Raw genomic sequence first — 19,419 nt, 5'->3', positions numbered from 1 at the left:
TTTCTGGTGGCACTACAAGAAAAATGGTAAAATTGCCACTAGAGACTTTACTGGCAATCAGCAAACTACCGCTAAACTACTGTCGCTTAAACGTTCTAGTGGCAGCTTTCGCGATTGCCGGTATAAATTGTAAGCTGCCGCTAGAAGTCTTTTTAGCGGTAGTCGGGAACTTCTTTAGCGGCAGTCGACTGCCGCTAAAAGTATATATATATATATATATTTAAATAACCTTTTTTTTTCTAATTTTCTTCAAATTCCTGTTCTCTTCTCTGTATTCCTTTAAATAGAAATAAAATATGGAAATAAATAAACATCAATTACAAATAAAATTAAAAAAAAAAACATTCTCCATTCAAAATGATTGAATCACAAATACATTTTAATTTCAATTTGATAAATTCTTGGTCTTTAAAAGAATTTGCAAGGTAATTTCAATTACAAATAATGACACCTAATCAGACTTGAAATGATTTCATAGATTGGAAAGGTAATTGATAAATTTTCATGAAGGATTTCGCCAAGGATCACATTTCTGTAGCTTTACAAGGTCAAGCTCGGAGCCTGATCACTAGCAACACCAATTAGAGGTGCCTGATCACTAGCAACACCAGAATGTCAAGTTTGCAAAGCTCATCAACTTCATGGTTGAGCTTATCTCTATCTGCACAGAGATCCTGAACCTTCTCCAGTGTCAGGGTTCCAATTGCCATTGACAGAAGATACTCATAATCGCTGGCTCGTACACCTTTGCTGCTGACAACTTATGAGTTTTCTTCATTTTCCTCTGCATCTTCAGTAGCACCAGCCACTGCCACCTCAACTGTCTTGGTTTTCTTTGGAAATGGAGTGAAACCTTTCTGCTGCAATTCGAGGAATAGATCGGCTCTCTTCCTGTTGTTGGCAATAATCTCTCCTTTCACAACCCCGAGGATGAACCTGACCTTGTTTTCCAGTTTCATTAAATCCAATTCAAGATTGTCCAATAGCAATTTCTGCAGGAATTTTCTTTTTCAACATGAGATCAATAATCTTTTGATGTGTGGCTCATTGTGACACTAGCAAGTGCACTAGCCGTTCAAGTAATAAAGTAGTGAGTGAAGTATCGTTCCCACGAGGATTTAGGAAACAATTACCAATACTAAATTGAACATTTCTTATCTGATCAACAAATAAATCAAAACTCTAATGAAAGCTAAGAAATCCTAAATTAAAATCTATCTAAATCATTGGTCCAATTGCCTTCAATTCAGGTTAGAAGAGTAAGCAGTAAATGTCAATCTCAGAATTCAGCAATCTATCAATTTGGATCATTCGAATGAATCATGATTGAGCCTTGGTTTGATGAAACCCCAAGGTCATGAACAGCCTCTCTCAAGCGCATGTTCATCCTATGCATGAGTGACGGTTCTTCTATCTCTAGCAAGAATCTAATCCCCATGCATGCATTTCTTCAAACACTTCTAAGGCATCAATTCAAATCTGAATTGATCACCAACTGAATTGTGCAAGTTATCTCTAACCTTGCACTCAATTCAGTTCTTGAATAGTAGATCTGAATTCCTAGAGTCTCTCTCAAGCACTCTAGGAATTCCAAGCTGTAGATTAATTCGCCCAATCTGAAATTTGCAGATCTGAATTCTCTTTCAAGCAATTCAGATCTTGCAATCTCAGATCTGAGAATTCAGATCTGAGTTTTGAAGGTTAGTTGGCCGAATTGATCTGCAATCACACCCTTATTCAAGAAACTTCAAGTACAATGCATGATCATTTGAATGAATCAAAAAGAATTAGATTGCTGAACTGAAATTTTACAAGCTGAAATACATCAAGGAAGAATGGAAACAAGGAGAAAGAAGAAAGAACATATAACTAAGAAACTGAATTCAAATCAAAAGAGAATGAAACTACAAATGATTTATTACAAAAAATCTTTGAATCACAATCCCTCAATTCGAACTCACCTTCTTCTTCTAGCTTGCTTGTCTTGAACTTCCTTCAGCCCTTCTTCTTCTTCTTCCTTGCGCCTAGCCTTCTTCTCTTCTCTTCTCTCAAGGTGGCTGAACCTCTAAGAGTGGGAGAGCCTTTCTCTCAAGCAATTGAACAACTTTCTCCCCTCCTAGAGGCCTCCTTATATAGTTTTTCAAGGGGGCTCTTGCCCCTTCTTGAAGCCTCTAGAATGGGGTGTATTACACCCCTCATGAACCTTCTAGAGTGCTCCCTCCTTCTCTTCAAGAAACTCCTAGAAGTTGCCGCCCCTAGCTCCCTTTGGGCTGCTATTTGGGCTACAACTTAGCTTGCTTTTGAGCTCATGTGGGCTACACTCTAGGCTGTTATTTGGGCTAAAAATGGGCCTTCCTTGCTGGGCCGAATTCTCCTCATAGCTAGGCTTCTTCCCTTGGATTTTCCAAAGAGTTTCACTTGCTCTTCTTGGGCCGAATGAAATTCTCTTGCTCTCATGGCTGGGCCGGGCTGAACTTGATAAATTTTTGGGTTTTCTTTTCTTGCTTTTGCCTTCTTTTTGTTGATTTGGCTCCCCCTGAAATCTTTCTTGCAATCAAGCTAAAATACGGCAAAAATTTAATTAAACCATTATAAAATTTCATGCAAAAACCTCATAAAATATAGATAAATTGTAAGTTCATCAAATACCCCCACACTTAAGCTTTTGCTTGTCCTCAAGCAAAGACATCAGCCATAAACTTAACATTCCCCCCTTCTGTTCTCACCATTTACCTGGTGAACTTTTTAAGATAGAAATGCATTGAGTAGTCGGGGAACTTTTGTAAGTGCTTAACTCTTATTCTTGTAAATTACCATTTAAGATATGTATCAGATCCGAGGAAAGGAGAATATGAATTTCATCATAGTCTAGCCTTCACTCCTAATTCATATATAAATCAGCTCTTTAATTGTCAAGGTTAATAATCAAATTTCACTGAGTTTCACATCTGTAACTAAATCTCAATGAGAGTTCAACTTTAGAGTGCCCCTTTGAACCTCGATTGTCACCACAATTACTTATTTCTAAGGGTGAGTGCATTTTATGCTCCATCTCACCTTTTTTTTTTTTCTTTTTTTTCTTTTCGGTGTGAGTGCATTTTATGCTCCATCTCACACTTTTCTCTCTCTTTTTTTTTTTTTTTTTTTTTTTTTTTTTTTTCTTTTTTTTTTTTGGTGTGAGTGCATCTTATGCTCCATCTCACACTGGTCACTTGTTTGAGGTAGGTAAATAGGACTCATGTTCTAAGCTGCTAGTTTTACTATTCAGCTCAGAATAGCGGAGTCAATTTGGGCTTTTGTCCTTCTTTGCAATTATTGAACCTCAAGAATTAGCACTTCAGATGTGCACTAGCTCTCTTGACCATTAACAATGAAATCAAGGGCTTCCATACACATGAAGGAAGTTAGGGCTAGTCATGCTGAAAGGCATATTCAGCTCCCCTTTTCTCCTGCATAAATCAAATTGGGTCATTTACAAGAATAAAAACTTAACAAGTACATCAGTCTCCCTCAACTCATTGAATTCCTTCTTAAAAAAAATCATCAAATAAATAGTAATGAACTTGAGGGGTTCCAGTCTTTTTTTTTTTTTTTTTTTTTTTTTTTTTTGTGATGTCATTGCTTGCATATGTGTGTTGGGGTGCATGAGGTGCATGGTTTCAACCCCCATACCCTAGCCTCGGGCTCACTCCCCCACACTTGAGATGAACATTGTCCTCAATGTTCGTAGTGTTAGGGAGTCACACTTGCTAGAGCAAACTGAAGAAAAGAAAATGATGAACTGAGTCCTTAAAGAATTGGAATTTTGAGAAAAAGATCTTTATTTTACTAACTAATATTCTAAAAAGATAAATGACAAAAAGATTCCTTAACTTGTTCATGAGCAAGCATAAGAGATTATTGGTTATCTAGATAAACAGTGGATGGAGGGGGTACAGTACTGCCCATTAAATATGGTTTCAGGCGCTGACCATTTACTTTAAACGTGCCCTGAACTGGGTGGGTGAGTTCTATAGCCCCATGGGGAAAAACCTGTGAAATGGTAAAGGGTCCAGACCACCTGGATCTCAGCTTACCTGGAAACAAGCGGAGACGGGAATTATATAACAATACCTGTTGGCCCACATAAAAGTCCCGTCTCAGCAAGTTCTTATCATGCCAGTTTTTTATTCTTTCTTTATAAACTTTGGCATTCTCATAGGTGGTAAGTCTGAATTCATCCAATTCATTCAATTGCAACCGCCTTTTAGCCCCTGTGGCCTGAATGTCAAAATTTAAGAATTTAAGAGCCCAATAGGCCTTGTGTTCCAATTCAACTGGTAAATGGCATGCTTTACCAAAGACCAATCTGTAGGGGGACATGCCAATAGGTGTCTTAAATGCAGTTCTGTATGCCCATAATGCATCATCTAATTTGATGGACCAATCTTTTCTGGTGGATGCTACAGTCTTTTCCAGAATTCTTTTGAGTTCCCTGTTAGCCAACTCCACTTGGCCATTGGTTTGAGGGTGATAAGGGGTAGCTAATTTATGTGTAATTCCATATTTCTGCATTAACCTCTCAAATTGGCTATTGCAGAAGTGAGTTCCCCTATCACTAATTATAGCTCGCGGAGTGCCAAATCGGGAGAATAGCTTCTTTAGGAAGTGTACTACCCTTCTTGAGTCATTTGTGGGTAAAGCCATGGCTTCTACCCATTTGGATACATAATCAACTGCAACGAGGATGTACTTATTCCCAAAAGAATTCGGGAAAGGTCCCATGAAATCTATACCCCAAACATCAAAGATTTCACAGATTAAAATATTGGAAAGGGGCATTTCATTCCGTCGGGAAATGTTTCCCGATCTTTGGCATTTGTCACATGTGGACACATACCGATGGGCATCTTTGAAGAGTGTGGGCCAATAAAAACCTGATTGCAAAACCTTGGCTGCCGTGCGACTAGCTCCAAAATGACCTCCTGCTTCTTTATCATGGCAAAATTGGAGTACCGACTCCATCTCCTCCTCGGGGACACATCTCCTTATGATCTGATCTGCACACAATTTATACAAAAAGGGTTCCTCCCACAGATAGTATTTTACATCAGAAAAGAATTTCTTTTTCTGTTGATATGAAAGGTTAGGAGGAAGGACTTGTGCAGCTAGATAATTAGCAAAATCAGCATACCAAGGATATGAGTATTTCTGTATTGAGTACAACTGCTCATCCGGAAATTCTTCTCGAATGTTGCTGGTTATCTCCTCTTTTGAGCTTACCGTGTCCAACCGGGAGAGATGGTCAGCAGCCAGGTTTGCAGCACCCTTCAGGTCTCTAATCTCAATGTCAAACTCTTGCAATAAAAGGATCCACCTGATCAGTCTTGGTTTTGAGTTTTGCTTGGTAAGCAAGTGCCTTAATGCCGAGTGATCTGTGTGGACAACAACCTTGGATAATATCAGATATGAACGAAACTTATCAAGTGCAAATATTACTGCTAACAGCTCCTTTTCTGTGGTGGTGTAATTGAGTTGGGGTCCAGTCAAGGTTCTGCTAGCATAGTAAATTGGCTGAAAATGTTTGTTCATTCTTTGTCCTAAAACAGCTCCTATAGCAAAATCACTCGCATCACACATCAATTCAAATGGGAGGGTCCAATCTGGTGCTATCATGATAGGTGCATGGATCAATTTGTCTTTCAAGATGTTGAAAGCATGAAGACATTCAGTTGAAAATTCAAAAGGCACTTCTTTCTGAAGCAAGGTAGATAATGGCTTGGAAATTTTTGAGAAATCTTTAATAAACCTTCTATAGAATCCGACATGTCCTAAGAAACTTCTCAAAGAACGAATAGATGTTGGGGTTGGTAATTTTTCAATTGCCTCCACCTTGGCCTTGTCGACTTCTATACCTCTTTGAGAGATCTTGTGTCCAAGCACTATGCCTTCTTGCACCATAAAATGACATTTCTCCCAATTCAACACAAGATGTGTTTCTTTACATCTAGTAAGCACCTGTTCCAGATTATTCAAACATGCATCAAATGAAGAGCCAAAAACTGAAAAATCATCCATGAAGATCTCAATAAATTTTTCAACCATATCAGAAAATATAGACATCATACATCGCTGAAAGGTTGCTGGGGCATTGCATAACCCAAAGGGCATCCTTCGGTATGCAAAGGTTCCATATGGGCAAGTAAAAGTGGTCTTTTCTTGATCTTCTGGTGCAATTGGTATCTGGTTATACCCTGAATATCCATCCAAGAAACAATAATACTCATGCCCGGCTAGCCTCTCCAACATTTGATCCATAAATGGGAGAGGGAAATGGTCCTTCCGGGTGGCTTCATTTAATTTTCTATAGTCAATACACACACGCCATCCGGTAATGGTTCTAGTAGGGATGAGTTCATTTTTCTCATTTGGAACAACAGTCGTACCCCCTTTTTTGGGCACAACTTGCACAGGGCTTACCCAAGAACTATCAGAAATAGGATAAATGATCCCAGCATCTAACAACTTAATTATTTCAGCCTTTACCACTTCTTTCATGTTGGGATTCAGGCGCCTTTGGGGCTGAACGGAAGGCTTGCTGTCCTCTTCCATCAAAATTCTGTGAGTGCAGATTGATGGATTAATGCCTTTGATATCTTCTACCTTCCAAGCTATAGCATTTTTGTGTTCCCGCAGCACTCTTAATAATTTTTCTCTTTGTAAGGGATTCAGTGCTGCGGAAATTATCACGGGGAGATCTGATGGTTCCTCAAGGAAAGCATACTCTAAATGGGATGGTAATTGCTTCAGTTCAAGGGTGGGGGGTTCTTGGGGTGATGGCTTACCTGATGGTCCGGGCAATTTGCCTAAGTTCTCTAATTTAAGAAACCCCTTTCCCTTGAATTGAGGCTTATCATTCAGGTATGCTATCATGAGGTTTATTTTTTTATTTTCTGTTTCTTCAAGTTCTCCCTGCTGGAGGCAGAGTTCAAGAGGATCAGTTATTCTACTTACCTGGAAGCATTCATCAATTGTCAATTCAATGGCATCAATCATAAAACAAGAATCATCACTAGAGGGTGCATGTTTCATAGCATCAGACATTTTAAAAATTATCTCCTCATCTTGTATCCTAAGGCTGAGTTGTCCTTGTTGGACATCAATCATTGCTTTCCCGGTAGCCAGGAAAGGTCTCCCTAGGATAAGCGGGACCTCCACATCTTCTTGCATGTCTAACACAATGAAATCAACTGGAAAAATGAATTTGTCAACTTTAACTAACACATCTTCTATGATCCCCCTAGGATGTCTAATGGATCTATCAGCCAATTGTAATGCCACTCTAGTGGGTTGGGGTTCATTCAACCCCAATTTCTTGAAGATAGAATATGGCATTAAATTGATGCTAGCTCCCAGGTCACATAAAGCTTTTTCAATTTTTAAACTGCCAATGGTACAAGGAATAGTGAAACTCCCTGGATCTTTGAGTTTCTGAGGCAGCTTGTTCAGAAGGATAGCAGAACATTCCTCATTTAATGCAACTGTAGCCACATCTCCCAGTTTCCTTTTGTTTGCCAATAATTCCTTCAAAAACCTTGCATAGTGTGGCATCTGGGCTAAAGCATCAGCAAAAGGAATATTAATATGTAAACTTTTAAATATTTCAAGAAACTTACCAAATTCCTTCTCCAATTTTTGTTGCTTCAGCCTGTTAGGGAATGGAACTTGTGGTTGTTGGTGCATCCCTTGTTGTGCTTCTGGTTGTTCCGTCTTCTGTTGTCTGGTTCCAAGGCTTGTTTCTGCCTTGGGTTCAGCCCAATTCTTCTTTTCTACCTCAGGCAACTCTTTTCCACTTCTTAAGGTAATAGCTTGCACCTGCTCTCGTGGATTCACTTCAGTGTTGCTTGGAAGAGTTCCCGGCAGTCTGGAAGAGATTAATTGTGCCAATTGCCCCACTTGGTTTTCCAGGTTTTTGATTGAGGCTTCCTGGTTCTGGAACCTAGTTTCTGCACCTGCTATAAATTTTGTCATCAGTTCCTCCAAATTGGATTTCGGTTCAGGCTGATGATAAGTCTGGTGGAACGGCTTGGAAATATGCTGATTTGGCCAGGACTGGTTTGAATGTCCCCTCCATCCTGGATGAAAAGTATGGTAACTCTGGTAACCCTGCTGTCTTGACGAATTGCTGACATAGTCAACTTGTTCAGTAGATGGTCTGAACTGATTGCCAACTTGGCAGTCTGTACTGATGTGGCCTCCCCCACACAATTCACAATTAAGAGGCTGCACATGCATGGCAGCTATCTGCATTTCATCTATTTTTTTACTGAGTGCTCCTATTTGTGCAGCTAGTGCTGTATAAGTGTCAACATTATGCAAGCCTTGCTGCTTCCTAGTTTGAGTCCTTTCCGAATGCCATTGATAATTGTTGGCTGCCATTTCCTCAATAAGTGCATGGGCAACCTCAGGAGTTTTATTATTTATGGATCCTCCGGCTGCAGCATCTAATATGGTCTTATTTGAGTCAGTAAGACCATTATAGAAAGTCTGCACTTGCAGCCAAATGGGGAGGCCATGGTGAGGAACTCTCCTTAACAGCTCCTTGTATCGTTCCCATGACTCATATAAAGATTCCCCCTCATGCTGGAAAAAAGTAGTGATGTCATTCCTCATTTTAGCAGTTTTAGAAGGGGGAAAATATTTAGAGAGAAAACGGCTGGCCATTTCGTCCCATGTGGCTATAGATCCTGCCGGTAATGAGTTCAACCAAGCTTTGGCTTTATCCTTCAAAGAAAATGGGAATAACCTCAGCCGGATGGCATCATCACTTACCCCATTGTGTTTGAAGGTGTCACAGATTTCCAAGAAGTTAGCAATATGGGCATTCGGATCCTCATGGGCCATACCACAAAACTGAACCGTATTTTGTATCATTTGGATTATGGCCGGTTTAATTTCGAAGTTATTGGCAGCAATAGTTGGCCTGATAATGCTGGAGACAGTCCCGGTGAGGGTAGGCTTGGCATAATCCATCATAGTTCTTTGTTCAGCCATTTCTTGTGCTTCTTGTCTGACTTGCTTAGCAACTCTCAAACGGACACGGAGAGTCCGTTCAATCTCTGGGTCGTAAAGGATCTCTTCCAGTTCAGGTCTGCTTGTCATAAACTGTTAAAGTCAAAGCAATAAAAATGCCAATATTCACAAAAGAAAATAAATAACTAATCCTATCACCTTAGCCTTTCTACAGCCCTAGAACCCCTCCTGACAAGAACCGAGTGTCCATCCTTTCTACAGCCCTAGAACCCCTCTAGACACCTTAGCCTTGAACCCAGCGAATTCAGATATGCAAAACAAAGAAATGAACAAGAATTAAATATAAAATATTACAAAAATAAAAATAACAAAAAAGAAAAAAAGGTAAAAGAAAAGAATGGTTGATCAGATCTAGTGGTGGTAGTTGCAGAATGGTTAAATAGCTTGCAGGAACCCCTCCTGACAAGAATTAGGCATCCTCCCCTTCTACAACCCTTGAACTCCTCAAAAACCTTAGCCTTATTAACTGGGTGAATAACCCCTTCTCCAGGGCCGCTAGGGTCCTTTTTATAGACAATGGTGGATATAACTGGAATTAGAGAGAAAGAGGGGGTGGCAACTGAGTTTTAGCAAAAATATGGGTGCCCTAGGGTTTAAAATGAAGGGTTGTGATGGTTATATGGTGATCCTAAGGCTGAGAAAAAAATGAAAGGGTGGTCAATTTTATGTAGGGATGAGATTTAATGGCTAAAAGCTGAATGGTGAGGATTAGAAGTTAGGTGGCTCCTAGGGTTAGAACGCTAAAAAGAGAGTGCCCTATAATGGATGGTGGAGATTAGAAGAGATGAAAGGTGATGATTTAGCAGTTAGGGAGGGCTAGGGTCTACTAAGAGTGAAAAAACTAGGTTAAAAGGCGCCCTAGGGTTTGCTAAGGCATGGGGAGCATGCTAATACAGTAGGAGGGGCTTCAAATTGGGTTTGGTAGTTAGGAAGCGCCCTCCAGATTTTAGTTTTTCACAAAAACACCCCCTCTCTCAGCTAGATTTCACACCAGCTTCCCAACATCTGCATTTTAGCCTAGAAAGTTTCCCGATTTTTTACATAATTTGCACAGAGACCCTTAGATGTCACATAATTGATTTTAACTGGGAAAATGATACACTTTGACTAATCTAAGGCCGAAAATACCCTGAATTGATGCCCTTAAGGCATCAAAATGCAAGGTTATCACACCTCAAACTTAAACATTGCTAGTCCCTTAGCAATGCAGCCTTAAAATTACACTAAGTATATAGATCTTTCCCTTACAAGGTAATCCCTAATAGAATTAAATAGCATCATGATTCCAGCATTCACAAACTCTGTATAGATCAGTATTGGCCTTTAGGTGTAAAACTATCTTATTTTGAATATTAACGAAACATGGCTTAAAAATCTTATTTACCATTCCATTTGCAAACTGTCTTGTTAAGATGCGATTGATTTTAAAATCAAACAGGTATTCTTCTTATTATTTCTAACAACGGATTTCTACCCCTGAACTTATTTTTATTGTTACATTTCACCGTTTTACGTGAATCTCGACACTTGATTTAGGTGAAGAGACTCGGTTACTAAGTCTAGGGTGTCCATTGACCTTTTGTTCTCTCTTTTCTTCTTTTTTTCTCTTTCTTCTATATATATATTTTTTGCAATACTGTTCAAAGTAGTCCATTGTCTCTTAACAATTTGAAGAATTTTGTCTAATTTCTCAATCTTTCTCTTCCTATCTTGATAGGGGCAAACTTGGGAGTATTTTCTAATTTCTAAATGGTTTTTGACGATATTCAAATAAGACCAATTTTGGACTCCTATCACTTGCTACCAATTTCTACAGAACTTAATATTCTTTTATCAGTTTCCTTAACTTTTTCTGTTTGGGAATCTCTTCTAATAGAAAATTTTAAAAATTTTAGTGAAATTTTAATTCTCCATCTTTAAAGGCTTAGCTTTACAATTTTTTTTTCAAATTTTCTCACTCTTTCCTCACCCCCAACTTAAATGTCGTTGCCCCCAATGGCATAACTAGACTGATGTAAAAAGGGCTTGGGCCAAAGGGAATAATTAATAGTTTTCTTGAGGGGTTCAAGGTCTGCCACCTGGTATTGAATCAAGGAAAAAAAATCTAATCCTAAAATTAACTAAAAAAAATTAAATTGGGTTGCCTCCCAACCAGTGCTAAGTTTAACGTCTTCAACCGAACACAACTGGAAATACCTAGACTAAAGGTCTCAACTCCTCTACTCTTAGATACTCTTTCTGTGTATGGTTTAAGCCTTTGGTCATTGACCTTGAACATGGTTCCATTCTTGGGATCAACTATTCTAACCGCACCATGCTCGAACACTTTATCAATAACAAACAACCCATCCCGTCCGGTTTTTAATTTCCCAAGAAGCAACCGCAGCCTAGAGTTAAAGAGCCAAACTTTTTGACCAGGTTCAAATGTTTTTTGAGACATGTTTTTATCATGAAACGCTTTCATTTTGGCTTTATAAATGCGAGAGTTTTCATAGGCTTCATTGTGAAGTTCTTCCATCTCACTTAATTGTAGAGCTCGGTGGGGTTTAGCTTGGGTTAGATCAAAGTTGAACTTTTTGATGGCCTAATAGGCCTGATACTCTAATTCTACAGGAAGATGAAAAGCTTTTCCGAAGACTAGCCTATAAGGAGACATTCCAATGGGAGTTTTATATGTCATTTGATAAGGGGTTGGAAACTTCCACTTATCCATTTGTTTGGGGATGGTAAGGGGTTGCTATCTTATGAGTGATTCCGTATTTGCAGAGCAAAGCACGGAATTGTACATTAGTAAAATGTGACCCCCCATCACTAATGATTGCTCGTGAGCATCCAAACCTAGAGAAAATGTTCTTTTGAACAAATTTCATTAGAACTTTGTGGTCATTGGTCCGGGTTGCCACCACCTCAATCCATTTTGACACATAATCAATAGCCACCAGGATGTATTCGTAACCGGATGATGGCAAAAATGGTCCCATGAAATCAATACGCCAAACATCGAAGATTTCTACAGTTAGAATGGGATTAAGTGGCATTATATCCCTACAGGACATATTCCCAATAGCCTGGCATCTTAGGCAATTTTTACTAAAAGCATGGGCATCCTTAAATAAACTTGGCCAATAAAAGCCACTTTGTAGTACTTAGGCCATTGTTTTCTTCCTCAAAAAATGCCCCCCACAAGCAAGAGTGTGAAAAAAATTAAGGATACTTTGGTGTTTAGACTCAGGGATGCATCTTTGGATTACTTGATCCGAACAGAGATGGAATAGCTCAGGGTCTTCCCAGAAATAGTATTTAAGCTGTGAGAAGAATCTATCATTCTCATTCTTGGACAACCCCTCGAGAATTTTACCCACTACTAAATACTTGACAATATGAGCAAATCATGGATGTGTGCTATGGGAGACCGCCAAGAGGTGTTCATTTAGAAAAGAGTAGTCATGCATAGATTCACCCTTCTCAATTTTGATTCTGGACAGATGATTAGCTACTACATTTTCAGAGCCCTTTTTATCCCGAATCTCAAGGTTAAATTCTTAGAAAAGAATGATCCATCTATTGAGCCTAGGTTTGGCCTCTTTCTTAGACAACAAATGTCTTAAGGCTAAGTGATCAGAATAGACAACCACTTTGGTGCCTAATAGGTATGGGCGGAATTTTTTCAGAGTAAACACTACGGCTAACAATTCTTTCTCTGTGGTGGTATAATTCAATTGGGCTTCTGAGAGGGTACACCATGCATAATAGATCACCATAGGACGTTTATCCACCCTTTGTCCCAAAACAACTCCAATGGCGTGGTCGGAGGCATCACACATGATTTCAAAGGGCAAACACCAGTCGGGGGGTTGCAGAATTGGAGCCTTGGTCAGTGCCCCTTTCAAGTACTCGAAGGCCTTAAGACATGCATCATCAAATCTGAATGGGACATCTTTTGCTAGAAGGTTGCACAATGGTATGGAAATTTGGGTGAAGTCCTTAATAAATCGTTGGTAGAAGCCGGCATGTCCAAGAAAAGAACGGATTTTCTTGACAGAAGTGGGAGGTGGAAGTTTAGAGATTATGTCAATTTTTGCTTTATCCACCTCGATACCCCGTTCAGAAACTATGTGGCCTAAAATAATGCCTCTTTGACCATAAAATGACTCTTCTCCCAATTGAGGACCAAGTTTATCTCGATACATAATTGAAGAATATCTCGTAAGTGTTCAAGACATGATTCGAAGGAATCCCAAAGACCGAGAAGTCGTCCATAAATATTTCTAGGAAATCACCCACCATTTCTGAAAAAATTGCCGTCATGCACCTCTGAAAGGTTGTTGGTGCATTACATAATCTAAACGGCATTCGTCAGAAGGAGAATGCTCCATAAGGGCAGGTAAAAATTGTTTTCTATTGGTCTTGGGGTAAACGACCACTTGGTTGTACCCAGAATACCCATCTAAGAAGTAGAAATATTTTTGCCTAGTGAGTTTTTTCTAGAATTAGGTCAATGAAGGGAAAAGGGAAGTGGTCTTTTTTTGTGACTGCATTGAGTTTCCTAAAGTCGATGCGCACTTGCCATCCCATGGTAAGTCGGCTCGGGATTACTTCACCTTGATCATTAGTGACCACGGTGAGTCTAGCTTTCTTAGGCACCACTTGCATAAGACTTACCCAACTGCTATCTGAGATCGAGTAGATAATACCCGCATCTAACCACTTAACTACTTCTTGTTTGACCACCTCTCTCATATTTGGGTTCAACCTTCTTTTTATCTCCCTACTAGGTTTGACACCTTCTATTTTCTTATTTTCTGCAATTCTCGAGTGCATTCTCTTGCCTGGATCTAAGTATATATTAATTTTTCACTTGTTTCCCTGTGGATACGACCCGTTCTCACCCATTTACTACATTAGTAGTTGTTTGATAAACGGTAAAAATTATAAATATTTAAATAGGTATTTTGGGGTGTTTAACGATGCGCTTCCGGACACACCAAGTTTTCGACGCTGTTGCTGGGGAAGCACGGAGATAATTTTTATTTACTTTTTCCGGGTCTGTTTCATTATTTTTTCTTCTTCGTTTTATTACTTGATCCGTTATCTCAATTTATTTCTTGTTTCTCTTTGATTCTGTAGGATGGAATAGTGAAAGGAGGGGTACCAGAGCATTGCGGAACTACGAGGCGGAAGAGAAGAGAAGAGAAATTGGATTACGTTTCAAGAGTAGCCATTCCATTTTATTTTTAATTTAGTTTTTTATAGTTATTTTTGAATTTTTTTAATTAATTTTCTTTTCTAGATCCAAATTTTTAGTATTATTTTGCTTCCATGTCGTTTCTAGATCTATTATTCTTTCTTTATTTTAATTTATTGTTCAATTTTATTGCTTTATTAGTGATGGAGATTTGACCCGACCTCCTAAGAAGGTAACACATGGACGTGACTCAGCATAAGTAATAGCTCAGCGTGACAGCCTGGCTACAACTGAGTAACGAGCTCATTAAAGTTCTCACAGGTGAGCTCGCTACATTACATCTCGCCATGAAACGAGCTCGCTACAGCGCGAGCTCAAGGACCCCAGTATGCTGGAAGGGAACACTCCAAGCTAAGTCTATCCTAGCTCGCGAGCTTGGGCAATCAGCTCACTCCAATACTTAGGCAAGAGGACCGCCTCAAAGGCAACCTCAAGCGGAATCACCTTGGAATACCTCCAGGAGCTCACTACAAGGCAGCTCGTTATGGAATAGCTCGCTACTGAGTGACGTGGCATTTTCAAGAAGCTTCTTATCTGACAAGGCCGTACCCGTCAGACTACACCACGTCTCCTGACTAACGGCGCAATTCCTGCCAACCCAGCGGACTCCACCCACATCTCTCGATAGATGGCGGCGTGCCCGTCCTTTCTGGGTCATGTCGCTCATTTGATTGGGAAGTACTCTGCAATGGTTACCTGCGCAACCTTGGCAAATAACGACTGTGACAGAAGGCCAGTGGCAGTTATGCCCGATTTGACAAGAACATTTGTATTTAAAGGCCCCGGTTTCCAAGGGGAGAAGGTAATTGAACTGATCTAGCGCTATCTGCACTCTTAGCTCTCTTTGCATTTCTTACATCTCTCCCAGAGTTCTAACTTAAGCATTGGAGTATTCCCACCGGGTGAGCTCCTCGGGAACCCTTCACCTTCCTCTTCTCAGGTACCGTTCATCGCCAGCTAGGAGTGTCCAGATCGCGCTGCATCATTTGGCGTCTTCTGTGGGAACGCTTCAAAAAGACCTCCTCCAATCTCTGCAACTCTCAGAACTCAGCATCCATGGCTTCCTCTAGCAATGCCGAACGTGGTTCCGACCAGAACACTTCTGAGGAGTGACCTCAACTCCCTACTGTCTGCATTGGACAGTTCACCATCCCCCTCTCCGTGGATGGAGTTCCCAGCCTGAATGTGTCTCAGACAGTGGCACCTGTGAGCACTCCGCTCCCTTCCATGGTTGGAACAACCTTCAATGAACCTTCTGTCGTTCCTCCAGTGATCAACCAAAACCAACTTGAAGACCTAGTGCAGTGCATGCGAGCTATGCAAGCTCAAATGCAACAGTTCCAACAATTTCAACTCTATTAGCAGCAAGTGCTGCATCAAGTTTCTCAGTACCAGTATCAATAGCAATTCCCTTCACTGCCCCAGGCCCAGCAGTCGCTTCCCCCTCAATATCCGGTCGCGAAGCAAACCAAGCCCCCCCATCGGAGCGAACGTCCTTGTCGGGGAGAGGCCTCTCAAACCTAGAATCATTCCAAGAGCCAAGCCTCATCCCATAGAAGAAAGGAGAGACCAGTCACCCCTTGCCTCACAGACTACAGGCAGGTCGGGGGCCTTCTAGCCAGTTAGGCCCGCATCACCTCAGCACTCTCAGTTCGAGCTCCCGCTCACCGAAAACCAGTTTGAGGTCCTAGCCGCGGATTACAGGCAAGGCCCTTCGGTTCACAGCTATCATTAGTAGATCGAGCCCCTCTCTGGGCCCATCGAGCTCGATAATTCTGAAGCAAGCAGCACCAACGTTGAGCCGATGAAGTAGTAGCGAAGGCGTTGACAGGCTCGCTGAACTGCCACTTGCGACCTGCCCGAGCTCAAGGGTAAGGAGGAGGTAAGCTCAGGTGAAGTAAAAGCTACTCCTCACTCCACTCCTTTTAGTTCCCTCCCCCTGTCTTCAGAGCATCTTGTTGTTCCTATGCCAAAGGACTTCAAGCTTCCTCCCCTGGATAAGTATGACAGATCCTTCGATCCGAATGACCGTGTTGATGCCTTCCAGTCCAAGATGCACCTGGCAAGGGCCAATGAATCATGTATGTGTGTGGCTTTCTCCACCACCTTCAAAGGAGTGACCCACACATGGTACCGGAATCTCGCACCCGGATCAATAAAAAGCTGGGCACAGTTCGCGCAAGTCTTCACTTCTCATTTCGTACCAGCAAGAGGTGCCCAAGAACTCAGGAGAGCCTCCTTGGCATAGTCCAGAAGGAAGGGGAGTCCATTCAGAGTTATATCATGTGGTTCAATGACGCTTGTTTGCAAATACCCGACTTGGACCCCACAGTTCGGTTCACCGCGGCCAAGCGAGGCGTTACCCACAAAGAATTCAAGTGGCACGTGGTTGTTAATCTACCCAAGACTATGATCGAGTTCCTCAAGCTCATGGATCAGTTTATAGGGACGGAGGAGGAGATCAACTAGAAAGGTGAACATGCCCTTGAGAAAAGAAAAAGGGAAACAGAGTCCTCAACTCAGGGTGACAGCAAGAAGAAGAATGACCAAGCTCGAGGGAGAAGGCTAGGTCAGCCTTTCCGAGCTCCAGTAGCAGAGATAACGAATTTGAAGTTAGGTGTGTCCTCGTCGACTCTGGTAGATCGATAGATATCCTTTTCAAAGCAGCATTTGACAAACTCCAGCTCCAAGAAAGCGACCTGAAGCCCGCAAATACTCCCCTGGTAGGCTTCAACGGAGAAGAAATCAGGTCCCTGGGGAGGATTACAGTACCTGTGGAAGTCGGCACCTAGCCTAGCATAGTGAGGCTCAACCATGACTTCTTAGTGATCGCAACCCCCTCCCCGTACAATGCCATAGTAGGATGGATGATCACCCATGCCTTACGTGTAGTGGTCTCCACTTACTATTTGGCAATGAAGTTCCCCACGGACTTCGGAATTGGGATAGCGTGAGGTGACCAGTTTGAGTCTTGCAAGTGCTATGTTGCCACCCTCAAAGGGAAAGCCAAGGTGGCCGATGACCTCGAGCTAGAGTGACCTATGGAGTAATGCGAGGAGCGACCTACACCCACGGAAGAGACTGCCTCCATCCCGACATCGACAGAGGACCTAGCTCGAACATTTCAAATCAACGTTAGGCCCGTTAGACAAAAGAAACACAACTTAGCCCCAGAGCGATGGAGGGTAGTCGACGAGGAGGTTGGGAAGCTCATCGCAACCGATTTTATAAGAGAAGTCCATTACCCGAGTTGGGTGGCCAACCCCGTTCTGGTAAAAAAGGCCAACGGTAAATGGCGCATGTGCGACGATTATACCGACCTGAACCGAGCTTGCCTAAAGGACTACTTCCCACTCCCCAAGATCGACCGTCTGGTGGACGCTACCTCAGGGCATGAGTTGTTGAGTTTCCTAGATGTCTATTCAGGCTACAACTATATCAGGATGAACCTAGTTGACAAAGAAAAGTCTTCCTTCATAACCGAGCTCGGCTTGTACTGTTACAAGGTCCTACCCTTTGGATTGAAAAATGTCAGGGCAACCTTTCAGAAGACTTGTAAATAAATTATTTGAGCCATTGATTGGCAGAAAAATAGAATGTTATGGAGATGACATGGTCATCAAAACTCAATTTTCGCATGATTTAATACATGACTTGCATTCAACCTTTGAAATTTTGCGCAAGTTTAATATGAAGTTAAATCCGAGCAAGTGTGTCTTTGGTATCACCTCGGGTAAATTCCTAGGGTATATCATCAACCAGCGTAGCATTGAGGCCAACCCGGATAAAATTAAGGCCATCCTAGATATGAGACCACCCCGGAAACTAAAGGAGGTTCAAAGGCTAAATGGCCGAATAGCTGCTCTGAGCCGCTTCATGTCCAACTCAGCAGACCGTTGCCTACCTTTCTTCAAGGAAATTAAAAGCAAAGGTCTTGAATGGACCGAAGTGTGTCAGTTCGCATTCAACGAGCTCAAAAAGTACCTCGCTAGTATACTGATCTTAACCCGGCCCAAGGAGGGCGATGTTTTAGAGCTGTACCTCTTGGCAAGTGACGAGGTGGTCAGCTTGGTACTGATAAAAGTAGATCGGGTCCAACGGCCTATCTACTATGTTAATAAAGTGTCGCAGGGAGCAGAGACAAGATATCCAGAGATAGAAAAGCTAGCCTATTCACTAGTTATTGCAGCCCGAAAGCTTCGTCCGTACTTCCAAGCTCACACTTTCATTGTCCTCACCAACAAACTTCTGAGGCAAGTTCTGCTCAAGCCTAAGGTCTCCGATAGACTAACGAAGTGGGCCATTGAGCTCAGCGAGTATGACCTCCAATACAAGCCACAAACTGCTATTAAGGCCCAAGCCTTAGCAGACTTCGTCATGGAATGCACTTTCAGCTCTGAAGTCTTCAGGCTGATCGAACACGAGGCCCCCCAGCTCGGGCAAGCCCGAAGTTCCCAGGCCAGTTGAGCTCGAGCATCGTGAAGTAGCAACCAGTGTTGCATCTCTCCTAGTTAGGCCGAGCGAGAACTAGGATGAGCAGCCTTGGATCCTTTACGTAGATGGCTCGACAAACTAGCAGGGCAGCCGAGCCGGAATTGTTCTATACGGCCCAAGCGACACCAAACTGGAGTATGAACTATGCTTCGAGTTTGCGGCATCCAACAATGAAGCGGAGTACGAGGCATTAATAGCTGGGCTGGCTCTAGCCAAGGAAGTGAAAGCCAAGCATATTGTCATCTACAGTGATTCCCAGCTCGTGGTCAATTAAGTCATAGGCGAATACGAAGCTCGCAAACCAACCATGATCGCCTACTTAGCCAAAGTAAGAGAGGCTCTGGTTAACTTCTAGTCACACTTCATCAACCAAATCCCGAGATCGGAAAACACTAAGGCTGACGCCCTGTCCCAGTTAGCCAGCACCAATGATAATACCATGAGAACCGTGTACATAGAGAACCTGCCTCGACTTAGCATTCTTGGGGGATAGAGGAATCCGCTCCTATCGTGCAAGTAGAGCCGAGCTGGATCGATCCGCTTGCGAGCTTCCTACTGCATGGGACCTTCCCTGCGGACTGTAATGCCGCTAGAAGGGTGAAGCGTCA

At 41.8% G+C, this 19,419-nt stretch overlaps 1 protein-coding gene and 1 non-coding gene across 2 annotated transcripts; one reads left to right on the top strand and one right to left on the bottom strand.

Annotated features, from left to right (window-relative positions):
* Window positions 1-761: 761 nt before the first annotated feature.
* Window positions 762-13,262, bottom strand: LOC148880486 (uncharacterized). Its single transcript, XM_088976513.1, has 5 exons — window positions 12,763-13,262; window positions 11,269-11,459; window positions 6,527-7,229; window positions 5,089-6,433; window positions 762-992 (listed from the first exon to the last, which is right to left on the bottom strand). The coding sequence occupies exons 1-5, from the start codon at window positions 13,260-13,262 to the stop codon at window positions 762-764; spliced, it is 2,970 nt and encodes a 989-aa protein (XP_088832639.1).
* Window positions 8,549-8,655, top strand: LOC148880487 (small nucleolar RNA R71). The gene has a single exon (XR_016106178.1). It is a non-coding gene; the product is annotated as a small nucleolar RNA R71 (small nucleolar RNA).
* Window positions 13,263-19,419: the final 6,157 nt, after the last annotated feature.

The sequence above is a fragment of the Nelumbo lutea genome, chromosome 1 (assembly GCF_056320005.1).
Source record: "Nelumbo lutea isolate HS-2025 chromosome 1, American lotus-T2T, whole genome shotgun sequence".
NCBI lineage: Eukaryota > Viridiplantae > Streptophyta > Magnoliopsida > Proteales > Nelumbonaceae > Nelumbo > Nelumbo lutea.
This window is presented reverse-complemented; position numbering and strand designations above follow the sequence as displayed.